Genomic DNA, 14649 nt, shown 5'->3' on the forward strand with positions numbered 1-14649 from the left:
GCGAGTTTTGGCGATCACACGACCTGGGTAGGGTCAGAATGATGCTGTGCTAGGCATTCCCTCCTTTCCAACAAGCTGTTGAAAGTCTACGTGCCAGAAGCTGTTCTGGGCAATGAGAAACAGCGGTGAAGATTCCTATTAAGCTTTTCCTGAGGGTCCGCTTGACTGGCTTGGGCTTTTGTGGCGGGTGGTAGCGTGGCTCTAGCAGCCCCTCAGATCTCCGGACGCACATGGGTCTGTCGGCAGGTTGGCGGTCCCGCTGCGCGCGCCGCCTAAGCTGCTCCACTGCCCCGCCCGGCTCGGAGCCCGCCCCTAGTCCGACCCACACGTGGGTTCCCGCACGTCCGCCCGGCTCCCCCTTGACGTCAGCCTCGCGGTTCCATTTAAGGCCCCTCCCGCGCTCAGCTCCGAGTGTCGGAGCCGCTGCCGCCAAGTCCGGATTCAGTCTCGCGCGCCGCTGACGCTCGCCCTCCCGACGTGCACTCCCGGTACGGTCTGGCCCCAAGTGCACGGAGCTGGAGGGCCAGGAGAGCGAGCAGCTTCTGGTTTGCTAACTCGACGCTGCCCGCAAAGGGGTCTCCGCTTCCGGGGCGTGGGGGTGGCGGGGTGGAGGCAGAGTTCGCAGGCCATACCTGGGCGGTGGCCCACGCCATGCGTGGGCTCGGGAGCCCGCCGCACTCTGCTTTTGCTCTAAGCGGGCACCGCGATCTCCGGTCGGGCTGGGAAATCCTGTGGTGGAAAGGCCAAGTGGATGCAGAAGGACGAGAATAGGACAGATAACGAAGGGTGGGGCATACCTCCGGGCTTAAAAGAGGCAAACGGCGCAGAACTCGAGGTCCGGTTTCCAGAACCCAGAGAGCCGAAAAAGCCTCAGCAGTCGGGCGGTGGGGCTGGGGGAGGAGGTATGAAAGCCGCGGAGCGCTGCTCGGGTCGCTTTTTAACCCTGGGGCTCGCGAGAGGTGGACTCCACGGAGCTGCTGCTGTCCCTGTTACAGGGCGGTCTCTGCGCAAATTAGCACTTAATAAGCGACTGCTGATGTATCAGGTGCTGCCCTAGGCACGGTGCATGCAAAGATGAAGCCGGAAGAGAATTCAGCCCTCCTGCGTCGCAGATGGTATTTTGCGAGTAGAATATCTGGTACCATCTACTCCTTTTGAAAAAGGGGGGGGGGGGACCTAAAGCTGGGAGAAGGTTAGGGCAACTCTGAGGTAACAAAGTGGGTGGCAGATTTGGGGAATAGACCCTCTTTCTGCAGGGCTCCTCCGTCACCCGTCCCCACATTAAAGGGAACGCTGGATCCTTAGGTTTTCGGTGAAGCCAGGTCTAGAAATAGCAGTGATTTGTAAGGAGAGATCCGATTCCAGCTTGGTGACTCTGGGCAGCCTGCCTGGAAGTCCTCGGATATTTTTTCCCATTTGGAACTCAAGACTAGACGTGGGGCTTTGGGATGCAGCCTGTGATAACCTTTCCAGTGAATGCAGTGCGGGGTTGCATTAGCAGAGCGAAGGCCTCCTCCCCGGCTCTGGAAATGGAGGATTACACCCAGTATCATGTTAACCTCAGGGCTTTGGGCCTCTACAGCTATTTTTGCACTTCCTGTACTGACAATTTCCTCCTACCGGGCCTCACGCCTTTGCAGCATGGATCGCAGCAGAAGCCACACGAGACGAGGCGCCTCCCTCCCGGTTTGTTAACAGCAACCAAGTATTTAAGATTTAAAGTCTGGCCGTGGCCGCGCGCGTGGCCAGGGAGGCAGCCAGCTGGGGCACTACTTAGGTCTAAAGTCCGCCGCGTGCGCGCTCTCCGTCTGACCCGAAGAGCACGGTAATTTCCAGTCATTTCCGCCCGTGGGCGGGGCTACCCCGGCCGTCGCCGTCGGGGGCAGTGCCCAACTCTGGAAAGCTTGGGGTTCCTACTCTACTCTTGTCCCCGCCCACTGCTTGGAAATGAGCATGCGCGCGAGTCTCGCGCAGGCAAGGCTGGGGGAGGGGCGGTAAACCCCACGAGCTCTGGCTGGGCTGTTGGCGTTCTTCTGGGGCTGGAGGAGGGAGTGATTGCGCATGAGCAGAGCTTTTCGCATGCCCTAAGACGACTGGGTCATTTCAGGAGGCAGTTACAGGAGATTTTTCCACGTTCCTCGGGTCCTTTCTTGAGGGTTTGGCGGGAACCCGGGTGACTGGAGTAGAGTGGGCAGGCAGCTCATAGCGATTTTGTGTGAGGAAAGGCGGCCCCGCTTGGGGTTAATACGTCAAGATGAGGGAGGCCTCAGGAAGCTATACTTACACTCAAACGTCAATGCTATTCTTCCACGCCAAGGTGAGATCCTTTACACCAAGATCCTAGAGAGACCAGACCCTGGCATTCGGTCTATCAACATTCCTGTGGCCAGCTTTAGGTTTTTTCCTTCCCCCTTTTTAGTGGCAAGTACCCCCAAAAGAAGTAAAACGAACTCCTTTGGAACAGCTTTAGGTTAATAGCGTTAAAGAAGATGCAGTGACTGTGCGTGTTTTTTCCCCTTTAGATTCCTTTTGGTTCTAAGTCCAAAATGGCAACTCTCAAAGACCAGCTGATACAGAATCTTCTTAAGGAAGAACATGTCCCCCAAAATAAGATTACAGTTGTTGGGGTTGGTGCTGTTGGCATGGCTTGTGCCATCAGTATCTTAATGAAGGTAAGTGAGAGCCCATCTTTCTTGGAGACACCCATCCCCCCACTCCCCCAAGAATTGGATTATCACATTGTATATACAAAGATTCAGGTTCATGCACTCAGAGAGCGTTTTATGGAACAAACTTTAGAAATGTGATGCCAGGGGCGCCTGGGTGGCACAGTGGGTTAAAGCCTCTGCCTTCGGCTCAGGTCATGATCCCAGGGTCCTGGGCTCGAGCCCCACATCGGGCTCTGCTCTGCAGGGAGCCTGCTTCCTCCTCTCCTCTCCTCTCTGCCTACTTGTGATCTCTGTCTGTCAAATAAATAAATAAAATCATATTTAAAAAAAAAGAAAAATGTGATGCCATACCAAAAGCGTATCTGAACTAAAAAAAAAAGTTGTCAGGCAAGTGGTGACACAGTTCCTTTTTTTTTTTTTTAAAGAGATTCTAAAAATTTATTTGACACACAGCGAGAAAGGGAACACAAGCAGGGGGGCTGGCAGAGGCAGAGGAGGGCTTCCCGCTGAACAGGGAGGTGAGGGGCTCAATTCCAGGACCTGACCCGAAGGCTAACACTTAAGGACTGAGCCACCCAGGCACCCTAGGGTGACCCTTCCTTAAATTCACTTTGCCCTATTAACATGGATGAATTGCCTACAAATGAAAAAGAGCCCATGCCTTTAAACAAGCTAAAGTTATTTTAAAATAATTTTTGAATTGAAAATCATACATTGGTAAAATTAAAATCACGCTAAATGTGGGAAATCCTAAGCATTTCTTACACAAAAATTGCCCCCTTGAATAGTAATTTTGGTATCAGTTATGGGGCGAACACTTAGTTAGAATTTGTGAATGAATAAACACATTTTAAGTAGTCAGGCCCGGTTTATGTATAAAAATAATCGCAACTTACCATAAAATATCTTAAATTTAGATTTGGAGTTCAAATAAGAGAGTGAAATGATTAATTCTGGCTTTTGAACAGGAAAGGATTGAAATAAGGAACTGAAGCAATGAGCTATGTATGGTTACAACATGTTGCTTCATATGTGTACTTACGAGGAGCCACATAGTGTAAAGGTTTCCCCCACCATCCTACAGGAGACCATTGCTGTGAAACCCTTCCGAAGCCAAAATGGTGTAAAGTGAAGACAGTCCGATTGATTAATACGGAAAATTTTTTTGAGCGTTCCCAGACCCAAGAAATAACCTTGGGCTTTTCTGAACCTTAGGACACAACTTGCTGACAGATACCCAAAATAGAGGTGAAGTACAGATGTTCACGCAGTTCAAAGCTATGACAGCTTGATACTGAGATGCATAAAGTTTCCTAGGGAAGGAGCTTGTTGGTACTTGGGATGTGTACTACTACTCTCAGGGCTCACTGCAGAACGAACAACTGAATGCCATTATTGCTTTTTGCCTTTTTCATAAAAGCGCAAATCCTCTTTGGATTTCTTTCAGTAAAAACAGGTACAATGTTAGGTCTTATATAAAAATGAATTGGCATAATGCAGACTTCTGAAAACGAAGGGGTGCCTGTACCAATTCTTACAGCTTTCCCGCTGGATCAGAAATTGATGCCATCTGTTTTCTTATACCTGTGAGTCACCTGTGGTCTTTTCCTATGATGCTCTCTAACTTGGGTGTGCATAAGCATAGTGCAAGGTTATCATAGATGACTTGGGGTAGTTCTGTAGCTCAGCTAGTATAACTTAACTTGGTTATAACAGTTCACAACTCATGTCTGTTAAATCTGTTACTGATGCTCCTGGTCTGAGATGGCACCTGTGAATATTTGCTGCTTCAGTTGAAAGGATATTTTTCACCAATACTATATTGCAGTGCACAAATCTATCTACATGTGACACTGTTAGTATTGGTTAATATATAGACAAAGAATGATCCAGAATACCACTTTTTTTTAAACTTCCAAGTCGTGATACTAGTCAGACTCACTTATGTAATGAATAATGACCTAAAATCAATTTAAAAAACTGAATTTGACAGTATAAATAAAGCAGCTTTATGTAATTGGGTGATATTCCATCCATTGCCAGTCCAGGGTTCTGCTTCCATACAGTGGCTGGTGGAGCCCCTGCAAAGCTTGCTCTAATGAGGAGAGAAGATCAGTACTTCTTCCTATGGAAGGGTCATCTGAGAGTCAGTTTTTAAATGGGGGCCTACCTTTATTTTGACGTATGTCCCGATACTAATAAAGTAGCAGAACTCTTTCTGTCCTAGAAATACAGAAATTTTTGCATGCCTTTCTATTTGACTAAATAATGTATGCTTTCCATTTGACTACAATTGTTAACATCTCTTAGGACTTGGCAGATGAACTTGCTCTTGTTGATGTCATGGAAGACAAACTGAAGGGAGAGATGATGGATCTCCAGCATGGAAGCCTTTTCCTTAGAACACCAAAAATTGTCTCTGGCAAAGGTGAATTACAACAAACTTACATTGTGGTCTATGCTAAACTTAATTCTCTATCAGGCTTGAAATTCTGATTGGCTTTTTATATAGGATCAGAGAGCCTTTGAACAATTTTGCATTGGTAACCTTTTTTATGAAAGTTGTAATTTCTAGTAAGTGAGTTTTTTTTTTTTTAACATTTTATTTATTCATTTGATGGATCACAAGTAGGCAGAGCAGCAGGCAGAGAGAACGGGGAAGCAGGCCCAATGCGGGGCTCAATCCCAGGACTCTGAGATCATGACTGACCTGAGCCAAAGGCAGAGGCTTAACCCACTGAGCCACCCAGGCACCCCTCTAGTAAATGGTTTTAAATGGAAATCCAGTATGTCTGTAATGTGGAAAGCATCTGAGTTAGCATGTAATTAGTAAAGCTCCTCAGGTTTGTATGTAACCACATTGTTTCTAATATTTAAATTTAATATACTTGCCCTACTTCCTTTCACACACTAACAGAAGGTTGAGAATAGGATAAATGAGCCTGTTCGGATATTCTTGGGCCTTTTACACTTAAGAGCCCTGGTCAAGAAACCTGGACATGTGTACAAATGGTGTTTCTTTTGACACTTGAAAATCAGTGACCACTAACCTACGGGCTGGGTTGACTATCCTGTACCATAGGGTATCTAGAAGCAAGACATACTTGATAAGTATGTGGCTTTTGCTTAAAAAACAAAACAGCCTGTCTCTGGACTGGTGTGATCATAGTGAAGTAGTTAAGTAGAAACAGGAGTATCGGGGTGCCTGGGTGACTCAGTTGGACATCTGCCTTCAGCTCAGGTCATGATCCCGGGGTCCTGGGATTGAGCCCCACGTTGGGCTCCCTGCCTAGCCAGGAGCCTGCTTCTCCCTCTGCCCCTCACACCACTTGTGCTCTCTCTCCCTCCATCTCTCTCAAATAAGTAAATCTTTAAAAAAGAAAAAAAGAAAGAGTGTGGGAGAGTGTGAGCATGAGCTCAGGTGGCAAAAAAATTGAGGGATGACAACCTCATTCGATGGTTTCCAGCTCCTCTGAGCTGTCACTAAAGTCACAGTCTAAAACCAGAACACAAGGAAGGTGGTGATTTACTCATCCTCCCAAGTTAAGTGGCCAAAAACTAAAGAAGATGGGGGTGGGAAGGTAGCAGTACAAGCATTTATCTGTATTTACCTATGTATGAAAGGAAGTAGGGGAGGTAACACAGTTGTTCAAACTGTCCATTAGAGAAGGTTATAGGGACGCCTGGGTGGCTCAGTTGGTTAAGCAGCTGCCTTCTGCTCAGGTCATGATCCCAGCGTCCTGGGATCGAGTCCCACATCGGGCTCCTTACTCTGCAGGGAGCCTGCTTCTTCCTCTGACTCTGCCTTCCACTCTGTCTGCCTGTGCTTGCTCTCTCGCTTGCTCTCTCTCTGACAAATAAATAAATAAAATCTTTAAAAAAAAAAAAAAAAAAAGAGAAGGTTATAGAACAGCTTTCTGCCGGCTAGGTATTAGAGTTCTCTTAAAGGCTGTAATCTGGTTTTTGTTCCCTTTTGTCTAGACTATAATGTGACCGCAAACTCCAAGTTGGTTATTATCACAGCTGGGGCACGTCAGCAAGAGGGAGAAAGCCGTCTTAATTTGGTCCAGCGTAACGTGAACATCTTTAAGTTCATCATTCCTAATGTTGTCAAATACAGCCCAAACTGCAAGTTGCTTGTTGTTTCCAATCCAGGTGAGACCTTTAATTGTACAAATAGATGAACTCGAGTGAAACTGAGGGTATATGTCATGTTCTGTATACACACATCTATTGCTCATATTTTTCATTTTCCTCTTGTGAACGGATTTGCTAAAATCATTAAGTTTAAAATAGTAAGGGGGATACAGTGCCCCTAAATGTAGTTAGAACTTAGAAATTAGTTACTTGCCCAAGAAGAGCTTAGATAAATTATGAATAAGATGTTGTTAATGCACAATTTATTTTCATTAAACTACACTTCTTGAGGACTTCATGAATTTGCCATGTTACGAATAAAGGTTTAAAAATTTAACAAAAATGTTGGGTCATAAGCACGATCAAGATTCATACAGAGCCATGTATCTTGACTAGCTAAACATTATCTAATAATTGACCTAGTATCTGCCTAAACGTTTTTTTCATAGTGGATATCTTGACCTATGTGGCTTGGAAGATAAGTGGCTTTCCCAAAAACCGTGTTATTGGAAGTGGTTGCAATCTGGATTCAGCCCGGTTCCGTTATCTAATGGGGGAAAGGCTGGGAGTTCACCCGTTAAGCTGTCACGGGTGGATCCTGGGGGAGCATGGAGACTCCAGTGGTAAGCATAACTATTTTCTCTTGTTTTAAAAAAAAAATTGTTTTAAAATATTTACAGAAGTTTCATTATTAAACCAGAGCTGAAATCAGATACCCATTCATTGGAGTAGGATGGTTTCTAGAAATCTATCTTTTGACATAATTTTTATTTAAGAATGGTTAAGATTTTAACTTTCATGTAACATTTTATGGCATCCCTATGTCATGGATGGGGAATGAAATTCCTTTTACTTAATACAGTGGACATATTGGGCGCCTGGGTGGCTCAGTGGGTTAAGCTGCTGCCTTCGGCTCAGGTCATGATCTCAGGGTCCTGGGATTGAGTCCCACATCGGGCTCTCTGCTCAGCAGGGAGCCTGCTTCCTTCTCTCTCTCTCTCTGCCTGCCTCTCAGTGTACTTGTAATTTCTCTCTGTCAAATAAATAAATAAAATCTTTAAAAAAAAAAAAATACAGTGGACATATTAAAATAGAGAATAGTTCTAAGGATGACCTCAGTCATTTGATATCACAGCTGTGTCTAGACTTGAACTTTGTGGGCTCAGATAAGGTCAGCCAATCCAAATGAAGGAGATGAAAAAGTCTACACAGCTAAGAGATGTTTTAATTTTGTGCAGAGTTCTCAGTTACTTATGCCAAGAAAATTCCTTTTATGATTTCATAATGTCTTTATTTTTCAAATACACACAGATTAAACATCGCGGTAGAGTAGGAAAACAAGTTAGAATATGGTGAAAATTCTTAGTCTTACATAAATCAGTCAATGAAAGTTTAAGAGTAAGGGTGGTTGTAGTCTTGACCATCTACCAAAAGCAGGTAATCCTCCCCAGATAAGAAGTGAGAATTAGAGAAAAGGGTCAAAATTACTAGTCTTGGGTTAGGCCTCTGCCTTCAGCTCGGGTCATGATCCCAGGGTCCCGGGATCGAGCCCCGCATCGGGCCCTCTGCTCAGCAGGGAGCCTGCTTCCTCCTCTCTCTCTGCCTGCCTCTCTGCCTACTTGTGATCTCTGTCAAATAAATAAATAAAATCTTTTAAAAAAAAATTACTATTGTTTCCAGAACCCAAGTTTGGCTCCCCATTGCTCAAGGCCAGTAGTCAAGAGGCAAGTTTTGACTGGAAGGGAATATGAGCTTTATTCAGGAGGCTGGCAGCCTGGGGAAGAAGGTAGACTCTTGTCCAAAAGCCCAACTCTGAAGTTCCTTCCTGGCCCAGAGATTGATTTTTTTTAAGATCTTATTAATTGGGGCACCTGGGTGTCTCAGTTGTTAAGCGTCTGCCTTCAGCTCAGGTCACGATCCCAGGGAACTGGGATCGAGCCCCATATTGGGCTCCCTGCTCAGCAGGAAGCCTGCTTCTCCCTTTCCCACTCCCCCTGCTTGTGTTCCTCTCTTAACTATCTGTCTCTCTCAAATAAATTTTTAAAATCTTCAAAAAAAAAGATTTCATTTACTTATTTGACAGATACAAAGAGAACACAAGAAGGCAGAGCAGCAAGCAGAGGGAGAGGGAGAAGCAGGCTTTCTGCTAAGCTGGAAGCCGGATGGGGGGCTTGATCCCAGGACCCTGGGATCATGACCTGAGCCAAAGGCAGACACTCAACCCACTGAGCCACCCAGGTGCCCCTAACCCAGAGACTTTTGAAGGGGTTTAATCAGTTAAGGGAACACAGTGGTCTGTGACATTTCTTGATTGCATGCAGATTTGATGATGCCAGTTACTCAGTGCTCAGAGATTGTGCAAGAAGTTCTAGTTCTTCTAGTGTGCAAGAAGGTCTGGTTCCTTAGTACCAAGGAGTTGTGCAAAAGTACTCTGTTCTTTCTGTGAAGGAGGGCAAGGTTTACAGATACTCAAAGGGAGGTCAGTAAAATCATTCATGTGATCTTAAGAAAGGATACATTTTGCTGAAAGATGGCTGGGCTAATCAGAAAGGTGAGGCAGCTTCGAACAGACTTGCTGGCCTCTGTGGCCTGGGAACGTTTTGGTTCTTTATTCCCCCAGACCAGTGGTCTACAAATCTCAGGGAAAGTGATTTATTTCTGTTACAGATCAAGGGTCTTAAGTCAACAAGCAAGGAGTATGTTGACTTAGAGCAGATTAGCCCGGAAGACTGGTTAGGGTGCTCTGTGGTCTGCTAGATGACATGTGGAAGTAAATGTATGCTGTACTGTTCTTCTAGTGCCTGTATGGAGTGGAGTAAACATTGCTGGTGTGTCTCTGAAGAATCTGCACCCTGACTTAGGCACTGATGCAGATAAGGAACAGTGGAAAGAGGTTCACAAACAGGTGGTTGACAGGTAATGGATCCCATAATTTGGCAATACAGAAGATTAAAACTTACATTTTTATTTTATTTTATTTTTTAAAGATTTATTTATTTGACAGAGATCACAAGCAGGCAGAGAGGCAGGCAGAGAGAAAGAGGAAGGGAAGCAGGCTCCCTGCTGAGCAGAGAGCTCGATGCAGGGCTTGATCCCAGGACCCTGAGATCATGACCCGAGACGAAGGCAGGTGCTTTAACCTACTGAACCACCCAGGCACCCCTAAGACTTATATTTTTATTTTATTTTATTTTATTTTATTTTTTTTTTTTTTTTAAGATTTTATTTATTTTATTTGATAGAGATTGCAACTAGTCAGAGAGGAGGAAAAGAGAAAGAGAGGAGGAAGCAGGTTCTCTGCTGAGCAGAGAGCCTGATGCGGGCCTCGATCCCAGGACCTTGGGATGATGACCTGAGCCGAAGGCAGAGGCTTGAACCCACTGAGCCCCTATATTTTTATTTTGAAGTTTGAAAGTTTAATAGCATTTGAGTACTTGTCAGAAAGCATTTTTCTAAGGACGCCTGGCTATAGCTGGCTCAGTTGGTAGAGCATGTGACTCTTGATCTCAGGCTTGTGAGTTCGAGTCCCATGTTGGGTGTAGAGATTACTTAAAAATTAAAAAAAAAAGTAAGATTTTTCCTGATGTTTTGTTAAAGAACATACTATAAAACAGAAGTAAAGAACTAAAAATGGCTAATGCAACAGTCTTTGCTGTATTACTCTATAGTAGTATAAATCTTTTAGTGCTTAGAAGTTGTATTTCAGATTAAGTCTTTACTTCAATAGCATATATGGGTGATTCAGTTAGGAATAAGAATTTTTATTGATTTATTGATAAGAGTTTTATTTATTTAAGTTACCTTTACACCCTGTGTGGGACTTGAACTCAGAACCCCCCAGAGATCAAGAGTCACATCCTACATGGACTGAGCCAGCCAGGTGCCGCAGAAATAAGAACTTTTATTTCTTTATTTTTTAAGAAAAGATTGATTGATTTATTTGAGAGGGAGCATGTGCGTGCGTGCAGGGGAAGGGGAGAGGGGAGAGAATCTCAAGCGGACCTCCCCCCGCTGAGCATGGAGCTTGACATGGGGCCAATCCCATGACGCAGAGATGACGATCTGAGCCAAAAACAAGAGTCACATTCTCAACTGACTGAACCACTCAGGAGCCCCAAGAATTTTTAAATCCAATTTCTTGTTACAGGCTTTATGATTAGAAATAGCAAACTTGTTTATTCAGATGATTATAAAGTTTCAGGCAATGTGTAGATTCATAATTGTACTAAAAATGTGAATATTGTATGAAATTATGTAAATACAGAAGTTTTCAACTTGGTCTTACTATTTATTTCGTGTGTGTGTGTGTGTATATATATATATATATGATATTTTAAAGATTTTTATCACCGAGAGAGTGCATGCATAGGCACTGGGAGCAGCAGGCAGAGGGAGAAGCAGGCTCCCCACTGAGCAAGGAACCAGGTATGGGACTTGATCCAGCACCCTGGGATCATGACCTGAGCTGAAGGCAGATGCTTACCATCCCGTTATTTACTTAACTACAAACCACGTGTGGGCCTTAGTCTGTAGAACTGAGTAATGAATCAGGATTGATTTAGGCAAGGCCCTCTTTAAAAAAACCTGTGAACCGGGACACCTGGGTGGCTCAGTGGGTTAAAGCCTCTGCCTTTGGCTCCGGTAATGATCGCAGGGTCCTGGGATGGAGCCCCGCGTTGGGCTCTCTGCTCGGCGGGGAGCCTGCTCCCCCCCCCCCCCCGCCCCCGCTCTGCCTGCCTCTCTGCCTACTTGTGAACTCTTGTCTGTCAAATAAATAAATAAAAACTTCAAAAAAAACCAAAAAATATAAACAAAAACCTGTGAACCCACCACCCAACCCAAGAAACATTGATAATAGCTGTCAACTAAGTGTAGTGTTTTGTTGGGTTAGAATCACTAGTCTGCTGGTACTTGAGTAGGAGTTCTGAGCTCCTCCTCCCACTCATCTTCTATCCTACTGCCCATCCCTTGCTTTGAGTCAAAGATGTAATCTAATCTTGGAGTTATTTTTTAAGATTCAGTATTACGTCTTAATCCTTTATTTTGTTGCATGTAGATGTAGTTACTTGTTTTGACAGTTGTAATATTCTGTGGTATTGAATATACATTGTACTGTTGTGAACATCCCTATACATAATATCTTGGTATGCATGCAAGCATTACTGAGGTCTGTAATGTAACTTCATGGCATTATTTGCTGTAAAGCATGTGTTTGTTCGTTCTTTGCTTTCTCTTACCCTACTTTTTCCTAACTTTCTCTGTTCTTCCCTACCCTACAGTGCCTATGAGGTGATCAAACTGAAAGGCTACACTTCCTGGGCCATTGGACTGTCTGTGGCAGATTTGGCAGAAAGTATAATGAAGAATCTTAGGCGGGTGCATCCAATTTCCACCATGATTAAGGTAGGTGTATGTAGTGGTACATTGTATTTGAATGTGATTATTTTCTGGTTTTTAAAAAAGATTCTTCTGGAATAAATGAAACAAGATGGGATTGGGAGGGAGACAAACCATAAGTGACTCTTAATCTCACAAAACAAACTGAGGGTTGCTGGGGGTCGGGGGGGTTGGGAGAAGGGGGGTGGAGTTATGGACATTGGGGAGGGTATGTGCTATGGTGAGTGCTGCGAAGTGTGTAAACCTGGTGATTCACATACCTGTACCCCGGGGGATAAAAATATATAGTTTATAAAAAATTAAAAATTAAAAAAAAAATTTTCTGTGAAAACAGACTTAGTCATCAGTCTTTGATTTAAGTGACATAAATCTAAGTGACATAAATTTGATTTAAGTGACATAATAAATGCAGTCACAACTTTTTTGGAGAGAAATCGTTGAACTTTGGGATTAATGTTTAGTGGTACTATGTTCACATAGATAACTTGATAACGTACAATAAGTTGAGGTGAGTGGAAGACCATAAAAGAAAAGCTTTTTCCTTTGAAGGAAAAAAGAAGTCACTCAAAGTAGAGTTGCCAAAATGTTGTCATTAAAAATTGAACAGTAATATGGATAATGGCAATAATTTAGATTGTCTTTTAGAACAGAAATCTTGCTGGAATTTTGATGACTTGCACTGTTCATAACATCCTAACCGAAAACGTGGACAGGAGTTCCTACTTCTCAAGTTGTATTAAATAAGCTTCATAATTTTAAAGAATGAAAGTCTTGGGAGACCCCAGAATGTGTGCTCAAAACATAAAATACTTTTCCTTTTGTCTTCAGGGTCTCTATGGAATTAAAGATGATGTCTTCCTTAGTGTTCCTTGCATCTTGGGACAGAATGGAATTTCAGATGTTGTGAAGGTGACTCTAACTACTGAGGAAGAGGCCCGTTTGAAGAAGAGTGCAGATACACTCTGGGGGATCCAAAAGGAGCTGCAGTTTTAAAGTTTTCTAATGTACTACTTCACTGTCTAGACTACGACAGGGTTTTAGTTGGAGGTTGTGTACATTGTCCTTATTATCTGATCTGTTACTTAAATAATATCAAAATGGCCTAAAGAAAAAACATCAGTTTCCTAAATTCCTAAATACGAATGGTTCAGTAAACCCTGCAGCTATACCCTGATGCTGGATGATACCTGCCTTTATAGTCCTAAATGGGTTCATCTCAGAGGCACCACTGCCAATATTGCATATGCAGCAGGTGCTCTTCAAACCAGATGAGTATTTCCTGTGTGTTCTAGGACTTCAGGTTCCTTCACCCAACATGCCTAGTCCATCTTTTCCAGTCAGTCACATCCTGGGCTCCAACGTATAAATTCATTATTGCATGTATTGTGCGTAACTGTTCGAAAGGATCTTACTTCGTGTACCATGTATGTCAGAATATAGTGTACATTGCCATATAATGTAAAAAGACCATACAACCAACTAAGTGTTGTACCAACTAAAATACCAAATAAAATTTGAACAGTGACTTTTTTTTGAACAGTGACTGTCCATTCATTACATTAGGTGAAGCTGCTACTTACTCTTATTATTGGGACCCATTAGGGTATTCTTAGGCAACACTGCGATGAAATTTATTATTATTATTATTTTTTAAGATTTTATTTATTCACCTGTCAGAGCAGAAGCAGGGGGAGAGGTAGGCTCCCCATTGAGCAAGCAGCCTGATGCGGGACTTCATCCCAGGACCCTGGGATCATGACCTGAGCCAAAGGCAGACACTTAATGGAGGGAGCCACACAGTTGTTTCTGCGATGACTTTTTTATTTTAAAGATTTTATTTATTTGACAGACACTGAGAGAGGGAACACAGAGGGAGAGGAAGAAGCAGGCTTTCTGCTGAGCAGGGAGCCCGGTGGGGGCTGCTGACCTGAGCCAATGGCAGACAGTAAGAAACTGAACCACCCAGGTACACCTACAATGATTTTTTTTATGGTGTATTATTTACTAATGATCAAACATCAATGTGACTTAATAAATCAAGGATGTGGCTAGGTTACGTTTTGGTACCATTTTCATTATAATCGTTTTAATATACTAAGCTACAAAGTATTAGGAGGTAACTATCTGATAATAGTGCTAATCATAATTGGTACCTGTAGTTCTGTAGATGACATATACATGAATGTAAAAATATCATTTGCCACAGCATAAGCAGTGGTACTTAAAAAAAATGCAGTTTTTTTTTTTTTAATATTTGTTTAAAGGTTTTATTTGTCAGAGAAAAAGCATAAGCAAGGAGAGCTGTAGGCAGAGGGAGAAGCAGGTTCACTGCTGAGCCTGCCCACCGCTGGCTCCGCCCTCTGTCGGATGTAGAACTGGGTCTCCGGACCTCGAGATTATGACCTGAGCTGAAGGCAGAAGCTTAACTAAAGTCTCTCAGGCATCT

The 14649-nt window shown here is 43.7% G+C and overlaps 1 protein-coding gene across 2 annotated transcripts; it reads left to right on the top strand.

The window, feature by feature from the left end:
- Positions 1-357: 357 nt before the first annotated feature.
- Positions 358-13351, top strand: LDHA (lactate dehydrogenase A). Of its 2 annotated transcripts, none has more exons than XM_032358576.1 (8): positions 358-488; positions 2523-2672; positions 4980-5097; positions 6651-6824; positions 7256-7429; positions 9605-9722; positions 12086-12209; positions 13032-13351. In XM_032358576.1, exons 2-8 carry the CDS (start codon positions 2547-2549, stop codon positions 13194-13196), a joined length of 999 nt encoding a protein of 332 aa, XP_032214467.1. In that variant the 5' UTR covers positions 358-488; positions 2523-2546; the 3' UTR covers positions 13197-13351. The 2 variants fall into 2 exon arrangements, with proteins under 2 accessions (XP_032214467.1, XP_032214465.1); XM_032358574.1 differs by lacking the exon at positions 358-488 and adding an exon at positions 2042-2317.
- Positions 13352-14649: the final 1298 nt, after the last annotated feature.

This window comes from Mustela erminea, chromosome 9 (assembly GCF_009829155.1).
Source record: "Mustela erminea isolate mMusErm1 chromosome 9, mMusErm1.Pri, whole genome shotgun sequence".
NCBI lineage: Eukaryota > Metazoa > Chordata > Mammalia > Carnivora > Mustelidae > Mustela > Mustela erminea.